Source organism: Ambystoma mexicanum, chromosome 1q (assembly GCF_040938575.1).
Source record: "Ambystoma mexicanum isolate Mex_15411 chromosome 1q, UKY_AmexF1_1, whole genome shotgun sequence".
Taxonomy (NCBI): Eukaryota; Metazoa; Chordata; class Amphibia; order Caudata; family Ambystomatidae; genus Ambystoma; species Ambystoma mexicanum.
The window spans coordinates 47,483,350-47,508,833 of record NC_090922.1 but is presented as its reverse complement, the minus strand read 5'-3'; the positions used below and the strand labels follow the sequence as shown (position 1 = coordinate 47,508,833).

The following is a 25,484-nucleotide window of genomic DNA, read 5'->3' as shown; positions in this document are numbered from 1 at the left end:
ACGTTTCAGACTGGGGACTGAGAAGCGGGAGTTGGTAGGCTCCTTTAAAATGTCATCGGCATCCAATTCATAGCCGTTGCTGCCATGGCCACCTGGATCGGATTTGAAGGCGCTGATCGGAATGTCACTCAGTTTGGTGCGCGGCTCTTTGAGCATTTTAGGCTTTAAGAGTTTGCACGATACGCAACACCCTTCTGGATTATCTCTGGGAAGACCGTGATTACACACTCGATGAGTGTCCTTCCAAGGAAATCTGTTACAACAGCCAGATTCTAAAGGGCGTTTATTCCATTTTCTAAAATATGTGAAAAGGCAGCTAGACAAAAAACAGTGTACAAGGAGAGTAAATGGATGAATTCTAAAAAGTGAAAGATAATCAGTCTCCGCCCCCCTCTCCTCCCCAACTCTCCCCACTAAAAGGCCAAAGCCTGGTGTAGGCCGAAGCCTGCCATCAATTCGCTGAGGAGTCAAAACTGCATTTGTCGAAAGGACGGAAGAAGTTTTACAATAAAGTTATAATTAATTGTAAAGCATCAAAATATTTGAAACGATCGGCCACAATGGCGGAAAAAAAAAAAAACAATCTGAGAGACCACGACGCGTGAAGGACCATGGGCACAGTACACACCACACTAGGGATTGTATTACAAATACACTCATTCGACGTCCCTTTTCGAACTTCGAAAACAAAGTATGCAATACTCTGCACCGACCACTAGATATCAGCCTATGAAAAGTATGTAATAAGCAAATCCACAAGCCTTAGGAATATATATCATGGTGCAGCGGTCACCACACCATAGTGGAGTATCAGGTTCCATAGGAAACCCAAATATGTAATTGCTAATAAAATCTGTTAGGACAGTTTTTCTGAAGTTCTACCAACTTCGTCAAAACTTCGTCAAAACCATTAAACTGAGGCAGTACAAGACTCCACTCTTAGTATAAGGCTGCCCACCTGAGTACATGGTAGAGTAAACAGAGCAGCCAGGCTTATCTTAGGAGGGAGAGGGCTGTAGAATCGGTACAAATGCAATTGTAATACAAATAGTCCAAAGAAACACTATGTAAAAATAAATGATTTATTTAAATACAGGTAAGCCCAGATAAATCTAGGGGTAAATTAGCACTAGCACATATGTGAAATCGCAATTATAAAAAACCAACACTATATTTGAAGGTACAAGTATAAACCGTATTTGAAATACCCAACAGTAGTTCTAGGGGAAGTCGAAACCTTTTCATACACATCAAGTATAGGTCACACCTATTCTTGGGGAGTAAAAACCAATGGTTACTTTCGCAATTACATTCAGTAATGCAAGGGCAGTAGACCCTACCAGTTATACACTGACTCTCAGTACAAATCACTTAGTCAGTCAACTGGACAATATACTTTGTGAATAGTGGAACACTTATTCCAGGTGCATTAAAAACCTAGAACTACTTTTGTGATAACACACAGTTCTACTAGGTGAGTAAAACCTAAGAATGTAATATTCAATTAAAGGTGCTTTTGAGATCAGTGAACCACAGAAAGAGATAAGCAGTAACTCATGAAACTTTTTTTTTGGGAAGGCACACAGCTAACTCAAGGTAACTAAAACCCATATACTTTGTTATATCTCACCAGCAGTCCAGGTTAGATCTTTCCCAGCTATAAGGATAACTGAAGTATGACTCATCAGGGACAGTTAGAACCGCAGACTCAAGGTTAGATAGCACAGGGAAAGTAAAACCCAATGTTACACTTTATTGAATGACTCAAAGATATTATAGGTAGGCATCAACCTAATGCAGACTTATTCTGGACAGGCTAGCAGCAAGTCAGGGGAACTAAGACCCAGTTGGAGGACACTCATACAATTATCCTAATAGGACTAATCTGGTGATTCCAACAGTTGGAGGACACTCCTACAATTATCCTAACAGGACTAGTCTGGTGAAACCAACACTACTTTTGGGAAGAGGCACAACCGAATCACAGGAGAGTAATTTACCTTCACATCTACTTTCTATAAGAATGTAGAAACAGTCTATCCTTTTCTGCCACTTTTCCTTCATCATCCTCTTCGGTTTTGGTTCCAGTGGTGGACTTTTCTTCAGCTTGCAGGTTCGCAGTATTTATCAGGAACTACAGCACAAGCTCTGCATTCTATCCCCTCATTTTACAAGAGGGGGCGGTCTGGTTGTCCAATCAGGACACCCAGCCCCCCCCCACTGGGATTTGTCCCCATTCAGGCAAGGAGGAATAGAAAGGGCTGTGGAGTTTTGGACTCTGCCCTCACAGAGACTGGAGCCTGGGCGGGGAGTCCAGGGGACTCCCGCCGACGGTAAAAATCACACCATCATACTGCAGCTGTGAACACAGCCCGCGGTAACAGTGCACCAAATTAATACAAGGTATCACTGCCACAAGCCATTAAAGGTAAGGTTGTCCCTGTAACAGAATTGTTACAGTTTTAATGTGAAAGGGGATACATTGTAGCTCCCCAGCACCCTACATAAGGTGGGGTGTGCTGGCTTCACAGAATAAAATGTAAAAGGGATCCAAAGATGCTTTCTACTTTTGGGAACTGTAGTTCTCTCAAGTTTAGCAAAGGAAAGTTAAAAGGGGAGCCCCTGGGGGGGCGCTGTTGCGCAGAAGAAAGATGGCTGCCTAAGCGCCGAGCTCCGGACGGAGAAAACTCTTCAGATAAAAATATCCTCTTTTGGGCAGTGAATCTCCCGCTCCTTCCTGTGGCCTGTGAAGGAACCATCACACCGTATTTGCTGCCACCTTACAAGACGGGGCACCCTGCGGAAGCGGAGTTACGGCCGCACGGAGAACCAGCGGTGAGCGCGCCTCGCTCGCCCCGAGGGGCGGCTCCAGCGGCTGTGGCCTGCCTGACTGCTGTGTTCCGTGCCGGCCCACGGGGGGGGGGGCGGCATCTCTGCCCTGCCTGCGCTATCAGCACCCGTCTGGCGACCGGGCCCGTTCCTTGGCCTCCCTGAGTGTGGCTGGATTGGGGGCTGTGGGCTGCTGCAGTGGCCAGGTCAGTGGCTTCCAGGAGCCCCCACCGTCTCCCGACGCGGTCCTGCGCATTGCCGGTGTCGCACCTGGCGGACCGGTACACCGCGGGAGGATCGTTGCACCGCAGTCGGCCATGCTGGTGCCGGCCCCCCCCGGACCAACTGGCCGTCGGATGCCTGCAGAGTCATTACTTTTGGACTGAGGTAGGGGGCCTGGTGGGGCTACGGACGCTGCTTTGTGTGCGCCTGCGCTATGGCGCGGTTTTGACTTTTGATCCTAAACAACCTATGGACATTATTCACGTAGAGAGATGTCACTCCACTGAGAGGCTGCTAATAGCTAAATAGGCACCTCCTGTTCTACCACTCACCTGGCATTCTCAACCATCCGCTGTAAATAAAGGCCCGGCACTAGGAACCCTGGGCCTAGTAGTACTTATGTTCTAACATTATGACAGTGCTGGCTATTTGTTTTACTGGCAGTGTACTACACTCTTAGATCAGGTGAGGACTGTGGCAGTGTCAGCTCTTGTCAGTGAAAATGATGAGCTGACGCTTTCAACTCAACACACTCCACCTGGAATACTCAGCCATCTGCTGCACCCAAAAATGTCAGACAAGCAGAGCACTAACTGCACGGCTGGCTTTGATGCTGAACCTTTCGGGATCATAGAATACCCCCTGTACTAGAGTGTGAATTCCTAAAGGAAGAAGTGAGAAAGCTAAACAAAGTAGCAGAGCAAGCGCTGTGCCACACAAGTCACCCATGGCAAAAAAAGGTACAGGGGTGAACTGCAGAAGCAGGAGGCCACCGGGGCAAGATGTAAAAAAGAGAAGGGACTATGATTGCGGTAAGTGCCGATTCATAACATTGAACCAGTATATAACCTGATATCTGAGGAACTATTCAAAAACCTGAATAAGAATTGTAATTGGACCATCCGTACGGTGGGTGTGCACTCACCTGGGCTTTTGTGAAATTTTATATGAAATTGAATGATGGTAGAGCAACCTTGGAAAATGTGTGGGGCTAATCCGCACACATTTTTCTATGCTCGCCGCATGACAACCACAGACCTGTGTACACTGGGTGGACACGGCCTACAGGCGCCACGCACCCCTCCTCCGCCGTCATATTTAGATGAAATGTGACAGCCATGAGTACATCAAGGCATCTCAAAAGGAGAGGGAAAAACCTTCCTCCTGCCATGGCCAGCCTGATTAAGTGACAAAGGCAACATGGATCCACCATGTCCTTTGTTGGCCCTGCTGGTGGCAGATGCGCATACTGATGAGTTAAACTCAAGCAGACCCACGAGAGGCCTGGTCGCAGGGCTAAGAAAAGACAGGAAACTCCAAAATCTTTGATATGCATCCGTCAACCTGAAGCCAGCTCCCACCTCTTAGTATCAAGGGCAGTGAAATGTCATGTCTTGGACAGCTGTTTACAGTAGTCACTCCCACAGGGGGACCCCCATTCAGAAGGTACAAGTATGTGGTTTGGCAGCAACCGAATGTCTGGTCACGCCGCAGCTTCAAGAGAGACCTGCCACTTGAATCAGGAACCACAGAGAGCTCAATTAACCAGAGAGACCCTTGGATCCACAACAGACAGGAAGATGGGTGGGAATAAGTAGTACATGTTTTCACCCCTTTAGCTTTCCCACTGCAAAGCACTCAGGTTAGGACCTCACGCATACAGGAAATTGTTAGTGGGGACCCAGAATTAGTTCATTAAGGTAGGTTTAGCCTACACCAATCACAGGGTCCCATTTGGTTTTAAAAGAGGGTTGAACCCCCCCTACCCCTTTTGGCAGAGCATATGAAGACTTCGCAAAGGAGTAACAAGAACAACTCAATTGGACCCTGGCTGAAGGTACAGTCTGCGTTACAGCTTCCGCAAATGAAGGAAGGGCAGGATTTCCAAAGAGGGAAGCAAGATTCCCTCCCCTAAACATGACCCAGGGAACAGAGCGAGATACTGAATCCAGAGGACCCTCCAGCAACTCCAGAACCGGTACCCAGCCAGAACACAGCGTGCCCTACTAGGCTCTACAGGCAAACTTCGTAGGTGGCAAGTGCCAGAGTCTCTGAGAACAGACCCAAGACAATGCCGGTGCCTGCAACACTCTCCTGAGCTTTGGGCCGCCTGCCTTAGAGGACGACACAAGCCCAGTGAAGAAGCTAAGAGTGGTGCATAGACAAGTATCAACCAGTGTCCGCCTTAAAGGACATTTTTGAGCCAGTCGAGCTGTAACCAACTGCACCACTGATTGTTGTCACGCCACAGTCTCTAATGTCGTCTGAGATGCATCGACCAGTGCTTCAGACCCACCAACCAGCACAGACGATTCCGGACCCTGAGCCGCTGTGTAGGCCAGTCTGCAATCATCCGTCCAGCCTCGCTCACCGAACTGCCTGCCGCCAGACACTTACAGCTGTCTCCTGTTTTGAACTTTGTGGCAGAAGCTGCAAAGCGCCCTGAAACCGACTTGGCCCTGTCGAGCACCAAGAACTTCTACAAGCACAAGGTGCATTGTGGTTTTGTCCCCCTGGTCCTTCTCCGAAGGCCCCTAGTGACATTGTACGACCCATTGCTCCCTATGTGCTGAATCCAAGTATCCTTGAACTATTGCGATTAATTACTTTACAGACTACCCTCCTGTCAGTATCCAGAGTGCATCCCTTTGTCCCTCTTGAAACTGTCTGTCCTCTGCTTTCCTTTACAGGGTGGGTTGTATTTTGTAGTGTGATAGAACTGTCTATTGAATAATAATAAAGTAGATATTTTGATACAACCTTGACTGAACAGTCCCTTTTATCATTGGGTAATAATTGTATTTTTGCTGTGTTGCAACTAAACGACGGTCCATGACCTTGCAGAGATAAACCTGCAGTTCCGTCCATGTTACCAAAATTGGACAAGGAGGTTTATAATTTGCTTGTGTTTCCAATCTGTTTGAATCCCATGCATGATGCTACTTTGCTCCAAAATTGAGCACATCTTGTTAATGCCTGTGTAACTGAAGTTTACAAATGTTGAAATGCCCAGTCTGCAAAGTAAATATGAAATACCATTTGTTTTTTTTTTAAACATCTGACCATATTCCTCTAGAAAAAACAGATCAATTCAAGTCCTCAGTCCTAGGACCCCTACCACCCCCTCCAATGGCAGAGAAACTTATTACAAATGATTGAGTTAACTAGTAGTGCCAGCATTTGTAAAACGCAATTAGCCCCAAGATATCAGCAAGATTTGACTGACCACTCAGATCAAACAGGCTCCCTTGAAACTAAAAATAAGTAGGACACAAAACCGTTTCAATGTGCAAAGCATATCACTGGATCTTTAACAATCATACCTTGCTGAAGAGAATATCTACGGGGAAGGTGCGTCCAGGAATGTGAAAGATGGGAACATTTCCAAAGAATGAGGAAAATTTCTCAGCATCCATGGTAGCAGATGTGACAATAAGTTTTAGGTCAGAACGTCTTGCTACAACCTGCAATGGAGAATAGTAGGAAAAGGTGCATAAAAGGGATTTAAAAACAGAACCAAAACAAACAGCACATCACAATCAAATACGGTCACGAGAAGGACAAAACTCCAATTTATCCATGCAAATTTGAGAAAATATATATAATACATGCTACTCACCAGTTATAGACTCTCTGGAGCTTTTATGTGCTAGAGTCACAAGCTATGCATAGTCGGTTCCCTAAAGTATGGTCCAAAGTAAATAAAAGTTTCTTTACTGAAAGTTAACCCTTTAAGTGCCATGGGTATTTCCCCCCCAGTGCCAAGGCCTTTTGTGGTGATTTCGGTATGTGGCCATTCAAAGCCTCGTAACTTTTTTGTTAAATGAGATATCTCGGCCAAATTTGGCTCCTTTTTTCCCCCACATGTAGGGGGTCATAACGCAACCCAGGAATCCTAGGTTGCTGTAGGGGGAGTGAGAGAAAATAAGCCAAAAGGGCGAATATGTTGGGTTTTTTCAAAAAATGCCAATAAAGTGATGTACAAAGAAGCCTGTGGTTTTTTCCTTGTAGAGCTAGGAACAAATGGTTCGCTGTGCTGAATTCGCCAATTTCCTGGCTTTCAAGAACAGTTTGAGTGGAAATGAAAAAAAAATATTTTGATGTGGTTATCAACTGTTTTGTGAGAGGTAGGCGATTTTGCCCATTTTTGCCAATTGGACATGCATGGACGGAATTGAAGAAAAGGGTAGGAAAGCCGAATTGGAGGACAGAAAGGCATACATTTCTGAAAGTAGACAAAATTCCAAGTTCAGGAAGGGGTGATTTGCGTAGGTCCGGCAACAACTAGGTAGGGGAAAATGCCATAGATTGGGGGAAAAGCAGGAAAATGATCGAAAAAAAGGTATGTGTTGGACATGGTTGGCTTGGTACGGTAATGGCTTCTATGAATTTTGAGAAAAGCAATGCTCCGCTACATTCCTCCGACTCTTGCAGTTAGGAAAGCACACATTTTTTGTAGTGTTTTACAAAACAAGCAATACCACAAGCCAAACACTGAGCCATGGTACACAGAAGTTTTACGCTCACGGCCTGAACAGACGCACTTAGCATGTGTAAATCGGGAAAACCAATGTGGTGAGGAACGGCAAGCATACATTTTCTGAAAGAGCACAGGCAGACCTTTTCAAGGGTAGGTGACTTGTGCAGGTTACAAAAGTGTATGGTGCCTAAAGCAGCGACTAAATGTGGGTCACATTTGGGAAATGAAAGGGTTGTGTGACAAAGGGCACCAGCAAATGGGTCAAAACGTTATGAAAACCACACAAACACACCACATGGCCTACCGTCCCGCGTTCCCACAGGTGTCCCGATGAAAACGGTACCTCACATGTGTGGGTACACCTACCTGGGCGCCAAGGGGAAAGCCTAAAACACAAGTAACCCCAAGTCTGTTTTCAGACCTGAATTTCAGACTCTCTGCCGACCGGCACACCAAACAGATATGGGCCTCGGGTGTCCAAGCCACCAAGGAAAACAGGGAACCCCATGCATTTCCAAAAAGAGGACACCCGTGGGAATCCGCAGAGGTATGATTTGCGCGAAGCGGCCCAGGATTTATTACCCAGAACCCCAGACAAAGTGAACATTGTGTTTTTTCCCCACCAAATATCACACTTTGTTGGGGATTGTGGCTAATAAAAACTGGGGCAATTTGCGCAAGGCAGGCCTCTGGATTCCCACGGGTGTCCTCTTTTGAGAAATGCATGGGGTTCCCCGTTTTCCTTGCTGGCCTTGACACCCTAGGCCCAAATCTGTAGGTTGCCCACATGTTCCTTCTTGAGTGAAATTATCTCCACCTGCGAGTCCCCCAGCACGTTTTGGTGGACTCTTGGATTTTTGTCTGATTCTCCTAAGTGAGTGGGAACCTTTTTACACACTCGCTCATTCTTTTACTCTGATCTTGGGAATACTTTTTTCATATTTTTGGTATATTGTTTTGGAGTCATGCTTTACTCCATCCTTTCGGGTACCAATATTTTACTGAAGTAGCTAGCACACAGCACTTTCTGTGCAGTGTTACTGGAAGCTCTTAGACCTTCCACAGTAATGTTTCTTTATTTCACCTTGGTTTAAACAATGTTACCAAGGCAGCGGGAAGCTTTTTATCCTACCTGTACTTTCATTTGTGAGATCAGCGCAGACCACCATATGTGGAGTGCTGAGGGCAACATGGTCTCCCTTTTCCCACTTTTCCAGTAATGTTTTGGTTACTGTGACAAGTCCCCCCTTTCAGGCTGTTGGTATTGTACCTTTTACACACATTCTCGTGAACGTATCACAAGCTGTCATCGGGCTGCTGTAGCGGACACATGGGTCACCAATGACCCAAAATGTTGACTATTTTTTAAAGCCCTGAACAAGATGGCTTATCCTTTCTTAGGTCGTCTTCTACCTACCTGGGTGGAAGAGGTTCCCCTAGTTCCTTTGCCTTCGCCGCCGGGCTTCCCTTGGAAAGCCTGCAAAGGGTCTTTGAATGACTGTTAGAACAGGCAGTGGGGAGGGTCAACCGAAACCCTCCCATGCGTTTGGTTCTACAGAGTGCCTGAGAGAAACCATTTCTGACTAACCCCATTGGACAGCCATCCATAAGTTTCGGATGTTGCATTGGATATGGTAGGTGGGCTCAGCCATTGTTTCTGCATAAATTCCGAGGTCTTAGAGCAGAAAATCAGTTGGCCACTGGAACAGGAGATTCAGAAGAAGCCTGAAGGAAGAAGTTGCCAGCCACTTCCAGCGACCGCCAGAGCCCGCTGAGTAACAGCGACGACTTCCTCCCTTGGACCGGTGGGCCTAACCAGTCAAGATGAACTCCATGTTACGGCCTCCCTGGAAGAGCTGTGACCTCCACGGCCTGCAATTCACCAATACCAGGGTCCTGTGCCACTGTGCTGTGCATAGTCACCCAAGAACAAATCCACCTGGAACTTTGTTGGCATCTTTCTTGACCTGCAGAGACTCAATCTAGCGCCCCAAAGTTCTGTCACAAGAGACGAGGGTCGAGAAACGGAAAAGAGTCTACCGCTGCGACATCTGTCCTTCAACCAAGCCTGGAAAAGGCACCAACAAGCCAGACCGAGAAGATCCCCTTCTTCTGTTGCCAAGAGGGAGAAACCTCTGACCACGTCCTGCAGGAAAAAGTTCATTTTAAAAAAGGTACTGTCCTGCTCCTTGTAAAACTTAGCAGGAGCTTTGCATACTGATCCTGTATTCCTGGGAGCTGCAGATCGCTGTATCTCGCACCGCTCGAGGGCTCCCATACAGATACATTGGAGTGGACAACCCATTGTACTCTCTCCTGCCTTAGGACACTGGTCCTTAAGGCAACCCCACAAGGAAACCCCTAGGTTTTGTTGACTTGAAAATCCGAACTTTATCTACCTGCAACCCAATAAGAGATCCTGTGGAACCACTTTTGAGCCTTGGACACTGTATCCTGCCTATCCTGCTCAACTCCTAACCTCTGGTGGCCTAAGGCCCTTCTAAACATTGTGAGGCTCTCAAGCTAGTGCTGGACTCTTTAAGACAGGTTGGAACAAAGTTATCCAAAGTTATATTAAGTTATCTTAAGTTGGAAAAGTTTGCACATAGGTTACAAATGGTTTTACTACGAGATGTGTTACTCTATACATTATTCTGAAAGGTGCTACACCAATGGTCCATTCCTTGAGAAACTTGCAATTGTTTTTGTGTGTTACTGTGTTTTAGTACTTACTGTGCAAATATTTAACAGTGTGCCTCATATATATAATAAATGGCAGTTTTTTATATGACTATTAGTGTATTAGTGTTTCCCTGAATTAGTGTATGCTCAGAGTTCTTTCAATATTCCTACAGCCCCCCTAGACTAAATTTGGCTGCTCAGCCATTCTACTAAACCTTTGTGTGGTTCACGCCAACCCTTTAGAGTTGGAACCCTGTACATCCCAAGGTGGGATTTTTAAGTTCCATCACAGACAGTAAATTGTTTACAACTCCCTAACATAGATGAACAGCACCCAATGTGGTGGGTGGCCACTGCACTTTTTGCTGGATTAATTTGCATGACTCAATGTTTCCTACCAGCCAGGCTTGATCCTAAGTGTCTCTGGAAGAATTACACATTTCTGTGCTTTTAACAGTCTTTGAAAATCCTAAGGTTTTCCATAGTACCCCAGGGTGGATGATGTATCCGCCCTGTTAGTCATGTGGCTAGGCTGGTGGCAACTTTCCTTTATGTGAATTAGCCTCCACTCTGTGAAACCACTGTCTAGCTGAGGCCCTTCTTGACCCATTTCTCCAGATGCCTAAAAGTGAGGTGGTCTTTGTTCACCTTCAAAGTCTTGAGGATTCAAATAACTACACCTTGTCCCTTTGTGCAGTGGGGGGCTGTAATAGACAGCAAGTACTGATTGCCCTATGTAGATGCCAGTCTAGGGAGATTGTTGATTTAGTCTCTGTTCAAGGGGTATATCAGAGATCAAATCAACATTCTAACCAGACTGGCCCCCAATGATTGTGGAATGCAGATTTGGTGGCCAGCCATTGGCTGGCTGACAGGTAGCAAATATTTTTTTGCAGCTTGCTCTCCATTGAACCCCTGTTCTGACCTTTGGAGTTCAGTAAAGCCTTAATGCTTTGCTCAGTTTATCTCTTTTGGGAGCAATGGTCATCCCGTTGGGCTACCAATACAGGGGGCTCTGTCCCATCTGCAAGGCTGTATTGTTTTACTGTAGCACACATTACCTCACAGTAAAATACTGCAGGGGTTCTTTGTATCCTTTCTATCACTCGTGTAACATTTCTGTCACTTTTTCCATGTGTCCAATGCAGGCTGATAGCAAATATATATAAGAAATGCCTTACATGACAATCCCTTTCCCACGCAAGATTTTGCAGGCAAAGCGGTGGTGTGTGCATCCTTATTGGATGTGGGGGTTGGGACCATCTTGTCCCAATCAACATTCCAGCCAGATGTCTGGTGTGGGGCAAATGGCTGTCGATGGGAGAGCCCTTTCCAACCATTTTGAAAGGTGCAAATGCTTGTCATAAGTGAGCTAAGGCTGCCCCCCGCTCTAATTTGGGATAAAAAAAAGAAGCACTGGAGTGGTTTTTCAGATTGCCTTGAAGTCCCAGGCAAAGAGAAGGAGCCCACTAAAGACCCGAAAACTGCTACTGAAAACAACCTGCATTGGGTCAAGCCAAATTACCATGAAGACCTGCCTCTCTCTGCATAGATATCCAGAAGACTCGTCAGCACTTCGACCCTTGGGGTGGTGATAGCAAAAAGTCTGGACCCCTGCACAAAGACTCTGCCTTTAGTAGCATCCCAGTAGCATCCTGTGGGCTAATCACCTTCAAGTAATGCATCTTCTCTACATCGTTACCAGTTCAAAGATTTGGCTTGGAACACTGCAGGCTGTCTACTTGTGTCCCAAGACCCATCCTGCTGTGGCTGACCAACATGGAGAGGCCTCCCAGGAGCAGAGCCTTCTTCATTGCGACAAGTGCCGCCATGTCACCCCCCTACCTGCCGATCGGATGTTCTACAAACGGTTCTGTAACCAAGAGTGCCTGCAATTCACTAACTCTTCCAATAGATGTTACTGCTATTAGGGAAGCAGGAGGAAGAGAAAAGGAGGGTCTTGAGAAGCTTCCAGAACTTAAGGAGATCGGCTCAAGACAGAGGGGCAGGCAGGCCATTCCAGAAGGAAGCTCCTGCGGAAGAGCCATCTCCCCCTCACCCCCACTCTCTGCTTGGAGAAGTATCTGATCTGCAGAGAGATGGAGCTAGATGACCGAAAGTCTCTAGCAGGGAGGTATTCAGGGAGAGAGAGTTGGATGTAGCAGGGTCTCAAGAACAGGAGGCCTTGTGGATGGTGCAGAGGGTTTGAACTTGACCCTTGCAGCCACGGGGAGCAAGTAGAAATATTTTAGGGCTGAAGATATGCAGTCCCTGGGCTTGAGGCCAAGGATAAGTCTTGCAGTCCTATTCTGGATAAGATAAAGGGGGTGAAGGGAGGATAAAGGAAGATTGAGGAAGAGGATGTTGCAATAGTCCAGCCTAGAGTGGACCACATCTCTGGAGACATTGAGTTTCTGTGGGAAGGCGAGAAAAGGGAGAATGTCTGAGGAGATGCAGCTGAAAGTAGGCCTTCTTGGCAAGATCTGTGATGTGAGAAAAGAGGCGAGCGAGAGAGAGAGAGGAGTCCAAGATGATGCCAAGGTTTTTAGCCTCACAAGAGGGTGAGGGGCGGGGACGCGGAGGGTGGACTGAGAGGAGGGAGCAGGGTCCCAATGAGAAGGCTCTCTGTCCTACTGGCATTAAGTTAGACATCGTTAGCAGCACACCATGCCTGAACAGCAGTCAGAAATGAGAAAGGAAGAAGAGGAGACAGTGGAGGGAAGCTTGAAGATGAGCTGCGTGTCATCTGCATAACACTGGAAGTGAGGAGAGAAGGTGGAGATCAAGTGAGCCAGAGGGGCAAGGTAGATGTTGAAGAGCCACAGTGAGAGGATAGAACCCTGGGGGATGCCACTGGTTGAGAGTGTGGTGGAGAAAAGGCCCTAGTTTAACCTGGCACGGTCGGTCAGAGAGGAAGGAGGTCAACAAGTCCAGTGCCAGGTTAGTGATGCCAAGGGTATCAAAAAGCCGATTCATATGGGTGGCATGATTTCCCATATCAAAGGCAGTGGAAAGATCAAGAAGGACGATGGAAGGAGAGTTAGAATCCAGATCGGAGAGCAAGTCTTCACAGGTGTTCAGAAGAGTATTTTCCATGCCTCTAGATGCTCTGAAGCCAGACGGGTGGTTGTGGAGACAACCAACAGATTCAGTGTGGTAGGTCAGTTGGGAGATGACCAGCTTCTCCAAGAGTTTGCCCAGGAAGGGGGTAATGGAGATAGGGCAGTAGATAGCTGGGCAGGAAGGGTTGGAAGAAGGTGTTTTGAGGAGAGGGTGCACAAGGGAGTGCTTGAGGGGTAGTGGGAAGAAGCCAGTAGCAAAGAACTGATTGCCTCCCTTGCTCCAGCCCTGGCAGATTTCTGCAAAGTTGTCATTGACAGTTCTGGAGAAGCAGGGGAGCACCTGTTTGGAGGAGACTTTCATAGAGTGCACTTGTTTGGAGACCTCATCCGGTGCTGTCGGCGAGAAGGAGGAGAGTAGGAGGGAAGGGGAGAGGGGGCCAAGAGAGGCCTGTGAGGGGGTGAGGGAGGGGAGTAGAGGAGAGTGAGGACAGGATGTCATGAGTTTTGGTTATGTGGGAGGCCAGTGCAGTGTAGAGGGCCAGGGATGGCAGAGAAGTGGAGACTGCAGTCGGATTGGCAAGTTCCTTGCAGATTTTGAACAGTTCAGCCGTGTTCAGATATGCAGGCTTGGATATGGGCCCTCTTCTTCGAGCGGATGGAGAGTCTGTATTGCCTTTGGAGCAGGCAACAGGCCAGTCTGTCAGTGGATGTGCTAGAAGCCTGCCACTTGCGTTCTGCAACTCTGTACTTGCGTTTCAGAGAGGCTAGATCAGAGTCATACCAGGTGTTACGTTTGGAGACAGTGGCAAGGAGGTCCAGTGTGTTGGAGATGAAGAGGTGAAGGTTAGCAAGGGCTGTTCGAGTCAGTGGCTGGAGGGGGAATGAAAGTGGTGGCAGAAGCAGCAACTGACACTTGCTTCATCGGTTGGTTGGCGGAGGAGGAGACTGGCAGTGCAGGCAGCGGCTTAGCCGGGGGACCCAAGAGATCTAGATGAGAGGACAGGAGAGCATGGTCAGACCAGGAGAGAGGTGTGGTGAGAGGGTTGGAGATGGAGATGTCAGCTGCGAAGAGAGCATTCAAGGTGCATCCAGCTGAGTGCGTCAGACATGAGGGAAGAATGGTGAGGGAAAGTCAGAGGCTGTGGAAGAATCCAGTGGCTGCATTAGGAGAGTCCAGGTGAAAATTGAAGTCTCAGAGGAAGAGAAGCTTGTACATAGATGCCAAGAGAGAAGAGGCGAGGTCAGACCACTCTGAAAGGAAGAGGGAGAGCGGACCAGGGTTCCAGTAGATGGTGGCAAGAGTCAGCAAGAAGATAGGAGAGACATCAAGCCTGCAGACTAATTATTCGAAGGAAGAGTAGGACTGCATGGTTATGATAGTAGCAGGGACCCATTCAAGGGAGATCAAGGCAACTCCGCCTCCAGACCATTAAGGCCTGGGCTTAGATAGGATCGTGTAGCCTTCAGGAAGGAGTGTGTCAAAAACAGTGACGGAGCTAGCAGTGAACCACGTCTCAGTGAGAACTAGTACATCAAGGTCAAAGTCGCCATGGAGATGACAGATATCAGCAGTGCTTAACGGCAGAGCAAAATTTGAGGGTAGGCTAAGACAAGTTGTTTGCACCTTTGAAGGTCTTCTGAGGAGGGTTACAGGGATGTGGTGGGGGTGGAAGGATGAGGAGTGACAGGAGAAGGGAGGAAGTTGATGAGACGGAAGACACCTATGAACAAGGAGGAGGTTGGGCTGAGAGTCCTGGGCGATGAAAGTGCCATTCTGGTAGACATTAATGATGCACCTAGAGGATGGGAAGTGTGCCAAGAGTACTTCCCATCTGGTTCTACCATTAATGCGTGAAAAAAAAGAGAAAGGCTAGAGGACTGAGAACATATGGGGAGCGACAAAGAGGATGTCAGTTACAGTTTGCCTGGAAGAAGCATTGACTTCGGCATCAGCGATGGGCAGGCATGGTTTTGAGACCAGGAGATCTTTCTTAAACTTTTTCCTTCATGGCTTCGAAAAGAAAGGTAGGCTAGGTGATAGAGTAGCAGTTAGAGTAAACAGGGAAGATGGAGAGCACCATAGAGAGATGGAAGCCGGAGAGAGACGGAGAAACTACACAATGAACTCACCATGCGTTCTAGCAGCAAGACAGACGTAGACAAATCAGGTGCACAGCGTCTGTCAGGTCTCCCTCCCAAAATGGGATGTTGGGCTGCTCCAGCAGCAGAGGAAGAAGGAAGGCAATGTCAAACTCGGTTCTCTGTTTTTTTTGTGCTTCTCTCAGGCGGTAGATTCAGCAGCAGTCTGATGGTTTTCCTGCGGTTTCTCAGTCATTCTGTGAGTCAGGCAGCCTAGCAGCAAGACCTGCACAGACGAGTCAGGTGCACGTGACATTCCACTGGTCGCCGAAAATTGGATGTTGCGCTGCTCCATTACCCCAATTTCCTTTTTTAAATACTAAACAAATACTACCCCTACAAAAACTTTTTTCAACATTTTTTATCTTGCTACAGGCACATGTTCCTGGGCACCTGGTATGTAGAGTGGACCCACACCGGGCAGCGGCCACATGCCATCCCCCTTTTCCCCCTCGCCTGACAATTCACCGTGCAGAGGACTTTTTTCTACATCAAAAGGCATTTGGTAGGTGCATTCATCGTATTCTCCTAGCCCAACTCCAACCCCGTGTTTGATGTACCCTATAGTCAGGGTCCTCCCCCTTTTCCCAGCAACCTTAAAAGACTATCACTCTTGTTTTTAGCTCCACAATATACTAGGGGGGTTCACAACATACATCTTTCCATTCACCCAACCACAGGAACCAGAACAACCACTGATGTAGATTTAAACATCTCCAGTACCTCCACACCAGGTGTCTTAACGACCCCGCCGGGGGACCGTCGGAGCAACGGGGGCTAGCATGCAGGTTCAGTCTCAAGGCTTCTGAGACTGCTCCACAACCCCACTAGGTGAGAATAGAAATAAAATACCTTTTTTCCCTTCTCTAACCACAGTGGGGGCCCTAGTACTTCTGTGCTATATACAAAACTTGTCAATGCAAACTTTTTAGCAGACTTGGTCCTAACAGGTCACTCCAAGCCTGCTACTTGCCACCCAGCTTTAACCTGTTCTTCTAGACTTGAATTCCAATCAGTCTCCCTTTTTTTTTATCCCCTCTTTGCAATAGGGTACCATGAATCCGCCCTATTGAAGGTGGCAGTTCCAGACCACCAAAACGCCAATATTAAGGGGAATCTGCTTCTAGATTTTGGACAGATGAAACATTTTCCCTTCTCTGGGAACTAACAGATTGTCTGGAAGCAAAGTCTCTCCCTTTTTTTTTTCTTTTTTTCCCTTTGAGTGTATTCCCCTAATACACGTTGGCAGTCCCAATGGGGGTTTCCACATGAAACTTAGGGAGTCGATCTCTTAAATTTATGGACTCCAGCGTATGAACATAATACAACAAACCAATACAGTTGTAAGAACTACAGAAATGATGGATTTGTGTAATTATTCATAAACTTGCATTCAGCACTACATTTGTGAAAATTATAGACACCTGAAATTTGAAACACAGGATCAATGTGTGCACGCACTGGATTTGAGGTACACACAGAGAAGTCTCTGGCGTATGAACCCAATACCCAGAGCTGTTATTGTTAACTGTTCTTTCACAAATTTTCATTTTTTCATCCAATCCTTTGTTGTAAGGAAACTTGGCTTAGATTTTATTTTGAAACCAAGCCGTCCACTTCCAATCATTAATTTTTTATTATTTTTTTCTCTCTGACTTGACTTAACCCAGAGATGCTTGTTTGTTGACATTTCTTCACTTCATTCCCTCTCCTCTCCAGCACTGGGTTTCTGTTCACTTGCATTACTATCTTTTCTAAATCTGTTCTTCACCACTATTTTTAAACAGGATTGTGTAACAAGTTTTTTATTACCTCTTCTATTGTACTTACATTTTGTGTTTGGCATATTTAAACTCTAATTTGTATATATTTCCTTTTTATGCAACTTGAAGTGTGCAAATATCACATTAATAACTACCTACCAACAATGTTATGGCTGATGTGGCATTTATTTACATGAATCATGCATGAAAATGATGTTACTCGGGGCAGGATTTGGCACATTAGCCCGGACCAAAAAGGTATCTCACTAATTTAACAAAAGGTTTAAGGTGAAGAGTACCATTTCTTTTGCAGCGATTGTTGTCTTTTGGTGTTAGGTTGCGCTGCTGCAGCAGCGAGAGGGAGAAAGATTGAAGTCTGGTTATTCAGTGGGAGTCGGACCCAGACAGTACACACACTGGTATGCAGCATAGCGATATAGGCGGCCTTGATAGAGTTGTACACCAACCCGGAATCCAATAAATGCAACAGGTATATTGCAATATCATACGGCGTGCAGTTGATGGGGTTAATCTGCTTTGTTTTACACCAAATGTCAAAAGCACTTCCATTTGTTGGAGTAGCATTGTTTTGTGTTTGGATTTCTTGCGTTTGACCAGATCATCCATAGTGCGGTCTCTAGTGCCCTTTCTGTGGGTACCTGGATGCGAAGGTGGGGCATTTTGCGTTTTGAGCTGTTGCAAAAAGAACTGTAAGGTGACCCCTACTTGTTGAAAATCGGTTTGTGCTTAATCCCCATTTGTGATTTTGTTGAAACACTCTGCTAGGCTGTCTGCTAGGTAGTTCTCACCGGGCACATGCTGTGCTTGGATATAAATAAAACTTTTGATGCACCAATACCATAAGTTCTGGGCCAGAAAGGATTGAACTAAAGAGTGTGTTGTCCCCTGTTTATGTAGGACACTGCCATGGCATTGTCGGTATAGACCAGCAGACTGTTGGTTAATCTTGTTTGAAAAGAATGTAATGCCATTTTGATGGCTAGGAGTTTCAATCAGTTTATGTGGCACTCATTTTCCTTTTGAAACCATGCTTCCTTGGCTGTCAATTCTTGGCAATGTGCTCCCCACACCAGCAGTGATGCGTCCAAAGTCGGTGTTATCTGCACTGGAGGTTTTCTGAATGGCCTTTCCTTCAATGGGTTTTGCCTCGTCTACCATTGAAGAACTCCTTATGACCATTGTTACAATCACTTGATCGCCCAAATCGCCATGCGTAGCAGACCACTGGCTTGAGAGCAACTGTTGTGGTGTAAGCATGTTTAGGCGAGAGTGTGGGACAATGTACATATAGGATGACATCATGCCTAGCAATTTCATTACTCTTCGCACTGATCGCCACCCACCCCGCTATGTGGGGATCTGTGCTAGAACTGCCTGCACTTTTTCCTCTGATGGGTAAGATAGCGATGTTCGGTGCCTTTTATTGCACCTAGGATCTGTTCTTTCTGAGATGGTACTAGGCTTGATCGTGTCTCGATGGTGTACTCTAGTGTGTGAAATAGGTATACTGCCCTTTTTGCGTTCTATAAGCATGACTGTAGTGTCTCACCTCTTATAAGCCAATCAACTAGATGAACACATTATTTACCCCTGGTAAGGGAATAGTTTCTTACCTGTAACTCCATTTCTCCAGCATTGGTATCTTTCATGGATTCACATGCTTTGAATATTCCCCGTCGTCAGGCTGGGAATCCCTGGTACATTATATAGACCCTTTCCCGTAGGAAAACTTTTTCGACGCTTATGCGTCCTATCCACCTCGTTTTGTATCATGCGTGCCCGTACCGTCAGGACGTCATGATATAAATACAGGCCCCGCCCCCGCGCTCCCTCAGATTTCGGCCCCCAAAGTAGTGGGGGAACCGGTTTGCATGTTCAGGGGAGGCAGGTGGGCGCATGTGAATCCATGAAAGATACCAATGCTGGAGAAATGGAGTTACAGGTAAGAAACTATTCCCTTCTCCAGCATTGGATCTTTCATGGATTCACATGCTTTGAATAGATTACATACAGTACCACCCCCAAGAGGAGGCGTGCATGCAAACCCATATACTTTCTTCGCAAAGGCCGTTCCCTATGATCATGTATACATCAGTAATAGTTAACATAGGAAAAACGAACCACATACAGTCATAAATTCCACAGGATGCAACCCCGCGGCCGGGGCTTACCTTATTGGAATAGGTGTCGAAGCACCGCCTGTCCCATCCGGGTCTCTTCGGCATGTTGCTGCGACAGGCAGTAATGGCGGGTAAAGGTGTGTGTAGCCGCCCAGGTAGCCGCCATGCAGATGTCCCCTAGAGGGACTCCGGCCCACAGTGCCGTCGACTATGCCGCTGCTCTAGTTGAATGAGCTCTTGGCCGTCGTAGAAGAGGCTTCCCTGCCCTGGAATGGCAGTACGAAATGGTAGATGACACCCATCTTGATAGTCCTTGCTTTGAAATGGCTTTTCCTCTAGCACCCAAACCAGCACCCAAACCATAGGCCACGAACAGCTGTCTCGTTTCTCTGAACGGTTGCGTACGATGAAGATAAAACTTGAGAGCCCTTTTTACATCCAATGTGTGTAGCATGCGCTCCGCTCCCGAGCATGGCTCCGGAAAAAACGTAGGCAACACAATAGAGGAGTGTTTATGGAACACCGAAGGAGCTTTTGGTATGAACTGTGGGTTAGTGGCTAGGACTACCTTGGTCTTGAAAAATCGTAAGTATGGTGGGTCTACCATTAGAGCCTGAACTTCTGAAATACGTCGGGCTGAAGTGATGGCCACCAGGAAGACCAATTTCCACGACAGAAACTTTAGAGACGATGATGACATTGGCTCAAAAGGAGGCTTCATAAGAGACGTTAAGACCAGATTGAGGCTTCACTCCGGCGGAAATTTCTTCTCTGGAGGGAAACTCCGAAAGAGGCCTTTAAGGAAGTGCTTAATCAGGCGGTCGCTGAACAATGGTGCCGAGTGCCGTCGACGAGTAAACCTGGAAATGGCTGCTAGGTGTACTTTTATTGACGACACCGACAGGCCCTTTTGAGCTAGGAACAGCAAGTATGGAAGGAGCTGTTCCGGCTTAATCGATTGCGGGGCCAAACCTGGATGATCCTCACACCATTGACAGAAACTTTTCCATTTGTACGCGTATGAGGCGTTTGTGGAAGGTGCTCTTGCCGCTTGCAGGATACGCCGACAGTCCTCCGGAATCGTTAGCCGACCAAATTCGGCGAAGTCAGGAGCCAGGCCGTCAACTAGAGGCTGTCCGGGTCGTGATGCCAAACGACACCCTCCTGTCGAGACAGAAGGTCGGGGGTCTTGTGGAATCTCATTGGTTCCGCCGCCGCTAAGTGTAGTAGGTCTGAAAACCACACCTGTCTGGCCCAGTATGGGGCCACCAGAATTACCCGACATGGGTACCTGAGGATCCATTGCAACGTCCTCCGGACAAGGGGAAATGGAGGGAATGCGTACAGGAATTTGTTCGTCCATGGGAATGAGAACGCATCCCCCAGTGAGCCCTGCTGAGGCCATCTGCTTGCGTACTGATGGCATTTTTTGTTGTTCTTCGTTGCAAACAGGTCTATGGAAGGGTGTCCCCATTCCTTGAATACTTGTTGAAGTTGTTGGTCGTTCAGCACCCATTCGTGAATTTCGTTCATTTCTCTGCTGAGGGCATCGGCTTCCACGTTTCTCACTCCTGGTAGGTGGAACGCTAAGATTTGCATGTTGTGTTGCAGGGCCCAATGCCAGATTTTCTGTGCCTCTGTCGATAGGGACCTGGAACGTGTCCCTCCTTGTTTCCTCAAGTAGAACATCGTAGTGGTGTTGTCCGTCATGACACGCACCACCGAGTCCTTCAGTTGAGGAAGAAAAGACTTCAGAGCCCATCGCACTGCTCTCAGTTCTAGCAGGTTGATATGCAGGGAGGACTCCTGCAAAGACCACTGGCCTTGTACCTGTAACGTATCCAGATGAGCTCCCCATCCGCTCAGCGATGCATCCGTCACCACCGTCTTTTGGAACTCTGGTTCCAGTAGAGGCATTCCTTTCGTTAGATGAGTAGACACTCTCCACCAGCCGAGTGCTTGAACTAGTTGTTCGTCGACGACCAGTCTGTCGGACCAGCGACCTCTGCTCTGCGCCCAACGGTCCGCTAGAAATTCCTGGCAAGGCCTCATAAACAGACGGCAGTTGTTTATCAACGGAATGCAGGACGACATGGTCCCTAGCAGGGACATGTACTTGCGCACTGAGACCTTGGTACCGCCTCTCCATTCCGACGCCTTGTTTTGAAGTTTCTGAATTCTTTCGCTGGATGGTTTCACCAGGCTTGTGTGTGTATGAAACTCCGCTCCTAGAAAGACCAAGGTCCTCGAAGGCTCTACGGAGGACTTGTTGAAGTTTATTGCGAAGCCCAGTTCCTGTAAGATGGACATTGTGGCTCGTAGACTGTCTCGTGTTAGTTCCTTGGATGAACCTCTGACCAGCCAGTCGTCTAGATATGGATAGACATGATGACCATCCTTCCTTAAATGGGCCGCTATAGGGGCCAAGCACTTGGTGAACGTCCTGGGGGAGGACTTGAGCCCGAACGGGAGGACCTTGAACTGAAAATGCTTTCTCCCGACGACGAATCTTAAATATCACCTGTGTCGTGGGCGTATTGGGATGTGAAAATAAGCATCTTGAAGGTCTAGTGATGATAGATAATCCATGGGTTGCACCGACCTGATAACCTCTTGGAGCTTTAGCATTTTGAATTTTAGGCTCTTTAGCCACTTGTTGAGTACCCTCAGGTCGAGAATGGGCCTCCATTTGCCGTTTGGCTTTTTGACAACAAAGAACCTGGAATAAACTCCTTGTCCTTCCTGTGCCACAGGAACTCTTTCTACCGCCCCTTTTCGCAACATAAGCGCCGCCTCTTGTCGTAGGATTCGGAGGTGGGGCTGTGTCGAGAATAAAGGAGGAAGACGCGGAGGCTTGTCTTTGAATTGCAGCGCATGACCCATGCGAATCGTGTCTAGGACCCATCGATCTGTGGTGATGCATTTCCATCGGTCGAAGTAATGAGAGACTCGACCCCCCAGGACGTTCCGAAGGCCGTCATTGGTTGCTGGTTTGCTTGTTCTTCGTTGACGACGGACCTGAGCCTCGCCGCCTGGAGGCTTGATAGTCCCTGCTTCTACGTGCCGACTGGGACGCTCGTCTAAACCCTTGTGAAGAGTACGAGGGCCTGTTAAATCCACAGTCCCTCGAGGCTCCAAAGCGGGAGTTTCCAGAAGCACCCCTGAAGGGGCGAAAAGAGCGAAAATTTCTACCCGTTTGAAGGGCGCCGAGGGACCTAGCAGTATCCGTGTCTTCTTTCATCCCTTTCAGCGCTTCATCAACCTTTTCGCCAAACAGGTGTTCCCCTTCGCATGGCATGTCCAGGACTTTGTACTGTACTTCAGGACGGAAAGTAGTACATTTGAGCCACGCTTGTCGACGAAGCACTACTCCATGGTTGATTTGTTTGAAACCAGACTCTGCTAGGTCAACTGCGATATTAATAGCGTGGTTCGAGGCCTCTTCGCCATCCCGCACCAGTAACATAGCTGCTTTCCGGTGTTCGTCTGGCAGGTGTTCTAGGATAGGGGCTAGTTTGTGCCACATTTCCCTATCATATCGTGACACGATCGCTAAGGAATTGGCTGCTCTTACTGTCGTCGCTCCGACCGAGAGCACCTTCTTTCCAAAGGCGTCCTGCCTCCTAGCCTCGCTTTCAGGTGGCGTTGAACATTTTTGCTGGACCCTGGCCTTCCTAGCCGCTGCCGCCGACACCACCGAGTCAGACAGAGGCTGTGATGTTAGACATTTCGGAGTGGACTCCGGAGCTTTAAACTTTTTCTCGATCCGTCCCTTTATGGCTGGCTCCGAGAACGGATGGCGCATCGTCTTGAGACCTTCTTGCCACACGTGGTCAAGGATTGGGATGGCAAATACCGATTTTCTCCTTTGACCCATATGGTCAAAAAGGAAACAGTCTTTCTTCTGCTCCTCAGGAATCAAGCCGAATTCGGAACAAGCTTTCCCCATCATTGCATGGAAGGCTCCCACATCATCAGGGGGAGATGGCTGTGTCTGGCTCCTCGTAGACTCCAACTCTACATCCGAATTCCATGTTGGGTCCCTCGACGGAGACAGGGAGATGTCTGACCCGGAGTCATCCAGTATAGAGTCGGACTCCGACAACTCACCCTCCTCCTGAGCTCGAGGACGATCTTTCACCGCCTGGGGAGTCGATGGGTGTTTCGTCGTCGAGCGAGCCGTACAAGTTTGCTCGTCGACGGAAGGTACAGACAAAAGTGACGATGACGTCCCAGGTTGAGGGAACTGCGTATCCAGCCGCTGCAGGAGCTTCTGAAGAGTATTAAGCACATCCAGAGACAAAACCGTCTGGGGGGTCAGTAACGTGGATGATATAGGTACCATACCCCCGCTCGCACTCGTCGCCGTCGACGTGGAAGGCCGTAAGCCTAAATCCGATGGCTGCAGAACCATGTCACCTTCCCCTTCCGCCGAGCAGGCCGTGTCTGGCTGCAGTAAGACCTCAGGGGGGATCGGGTCATAGACCTCAGGCAGCCAAGCCATAGACTGAGTCTCCGTCGACGAAGGAATCCCAACCGCTGCTGCTTGAACGGTAATAGGCATCGTCAATGACACCGAGGTCGACGAGCCAGTCGTCGTCGTCGAGCCCTTAGACTTCGTCGTCGATTTCGATGCCGACTTCCCGGCTGAAGCTTCTCGACTCATGGAAGACCTGGGACGGTCCCCTGAGGAGGATTTTGACAGCGCTAGCCTCTCCATCTTAGATGATGAGGAGGAGGAGGGCTTTTTATGTGATGAGGAGGATCCAGCATGTTTCCCCTTATGCTTGTCCTCAGCGCAAATTTCTGCTGGCCGTACCTTCTTCGATGGAGGCTCCGACTTGCTCCTGGAGGCCGTGGAGCCAACTTCCGAAGCCGGGTAGGCACCCGCTCCGTCATTAAGCCAGTCGACCAGCCTTCTTTTACGGTCCTTAAGGGTTTTTTGGGAGAAACCCTGGCATATCTCACATGTATCCGCCGTGTGGTGCGGGTGGAGACAGTAGATACAGTCCATGTGGCCGTCTCCTTCATAAACCTTTTTGAGGCCACAGGTTGCACACGGGCGAAATAACGCCTTTCCAGACATAATTCTCCAGAATTTGAACTTCGCCGAAGCGAAACAGACAAAACAACCTAGTTTTCACTAGTAGTAACACGAGGATCCCACTACTTTGAAAGACGGTTGAAATCTGAGGGAGCGCGGGGGCGGGGCCTGTATTTATATCATGACGTCCTGACGGTACGGGCACGCATGATACAAAACGAGGTGGATAGGACGCATAAGCGTCGAAAAAGTTTTCCTACGGGAAAGGGTCTATATAATGTACCGGGGATTCCCAGCCTGACGACGGGGATTATTCAAAGCATGAGAATCCATGAAAGATCCAATGCTGGAGAATGTTCTTTCTACTGGATGTTCCTTCCACGGTTTCCGCATCTTTGATATACTGATAACCTGCCTGCAGCTTCAGAATCTTATCGACAGCAGAGTGCCGTGCATGAAGTCGAGGTGCCTCAGCGGCTTCAATCGCCCTACTCGGACATGATGTTGACGCTGGTATAAATAGCATGCACCACACCAGTTGCCTCAGTTCAAATTTTCACATTCTTCTTGCACAACCCCTGGATTCAAAGAAACCCTAGAATGTGCAAGCCGCCAAGGAAATGACTCGTCCAGACCTGATTGCAAGGATTGGCACACCACTTATTTGCCATCCTGGAGAATAATTACTTAGAGATATTTTTTGCTGCTTGGGCTATACCAACCCACAAGGTATAGGTTTACTTTGCCAATGTACAAGAGGCATTTATGGCCTTCAGCGTCACACTACCAGCTGAGAATACGCTCTTCCTCAAGACACTAAACTTTTTGTCATCCTTGTCAGGAGGGATTGACAGCCCCAACCCAAGTAATCTGTCACTTAGTTCATGACAGACCTGTAAGCTCCACTAGAATGTGTTAAACCAAAAAGAGGATCATCACATGCACACACATGGCTGCAACTATTCCCACATGCAAGGTTACCTGACCAAACATGCCCATTTCCCAAAATGTGTGGGGTGCCACTCTGTACCATAGCAAATGTGTCTTGCATGCCAACACATGTGAAAGGCCCATACTCAACAACATTTCCTATGCCCCTGCAGGTACTCACGCACACCAGAA

The 25,484-nt window shown here is 47.8% G+C and overlaps 1 protein-coding gene across 1 annotated transcript in view; it reads right to left on the bottom strand.

The window, feature by feature from the left end:
* DHX38 (DEAH-box helicase 38) overlaps positions 1 to 25,484 on the bottom strand; it is a 2,105,687-nt gene that overhangs the window by 995,430 nt on the left and 1,084,773 nt on the right. Inside the window, exon 15 of the mRNA XM_069635507.1 lies at positions 6,375 to 6,515. Coding sequence (XP_069491608.1) covers positions 6,375 to 6,515 — 141 coding nt within the window. The remainder of the gene's footprint in view (positions 1 to 6,374; positions 6,516 to 25,484) is intronic.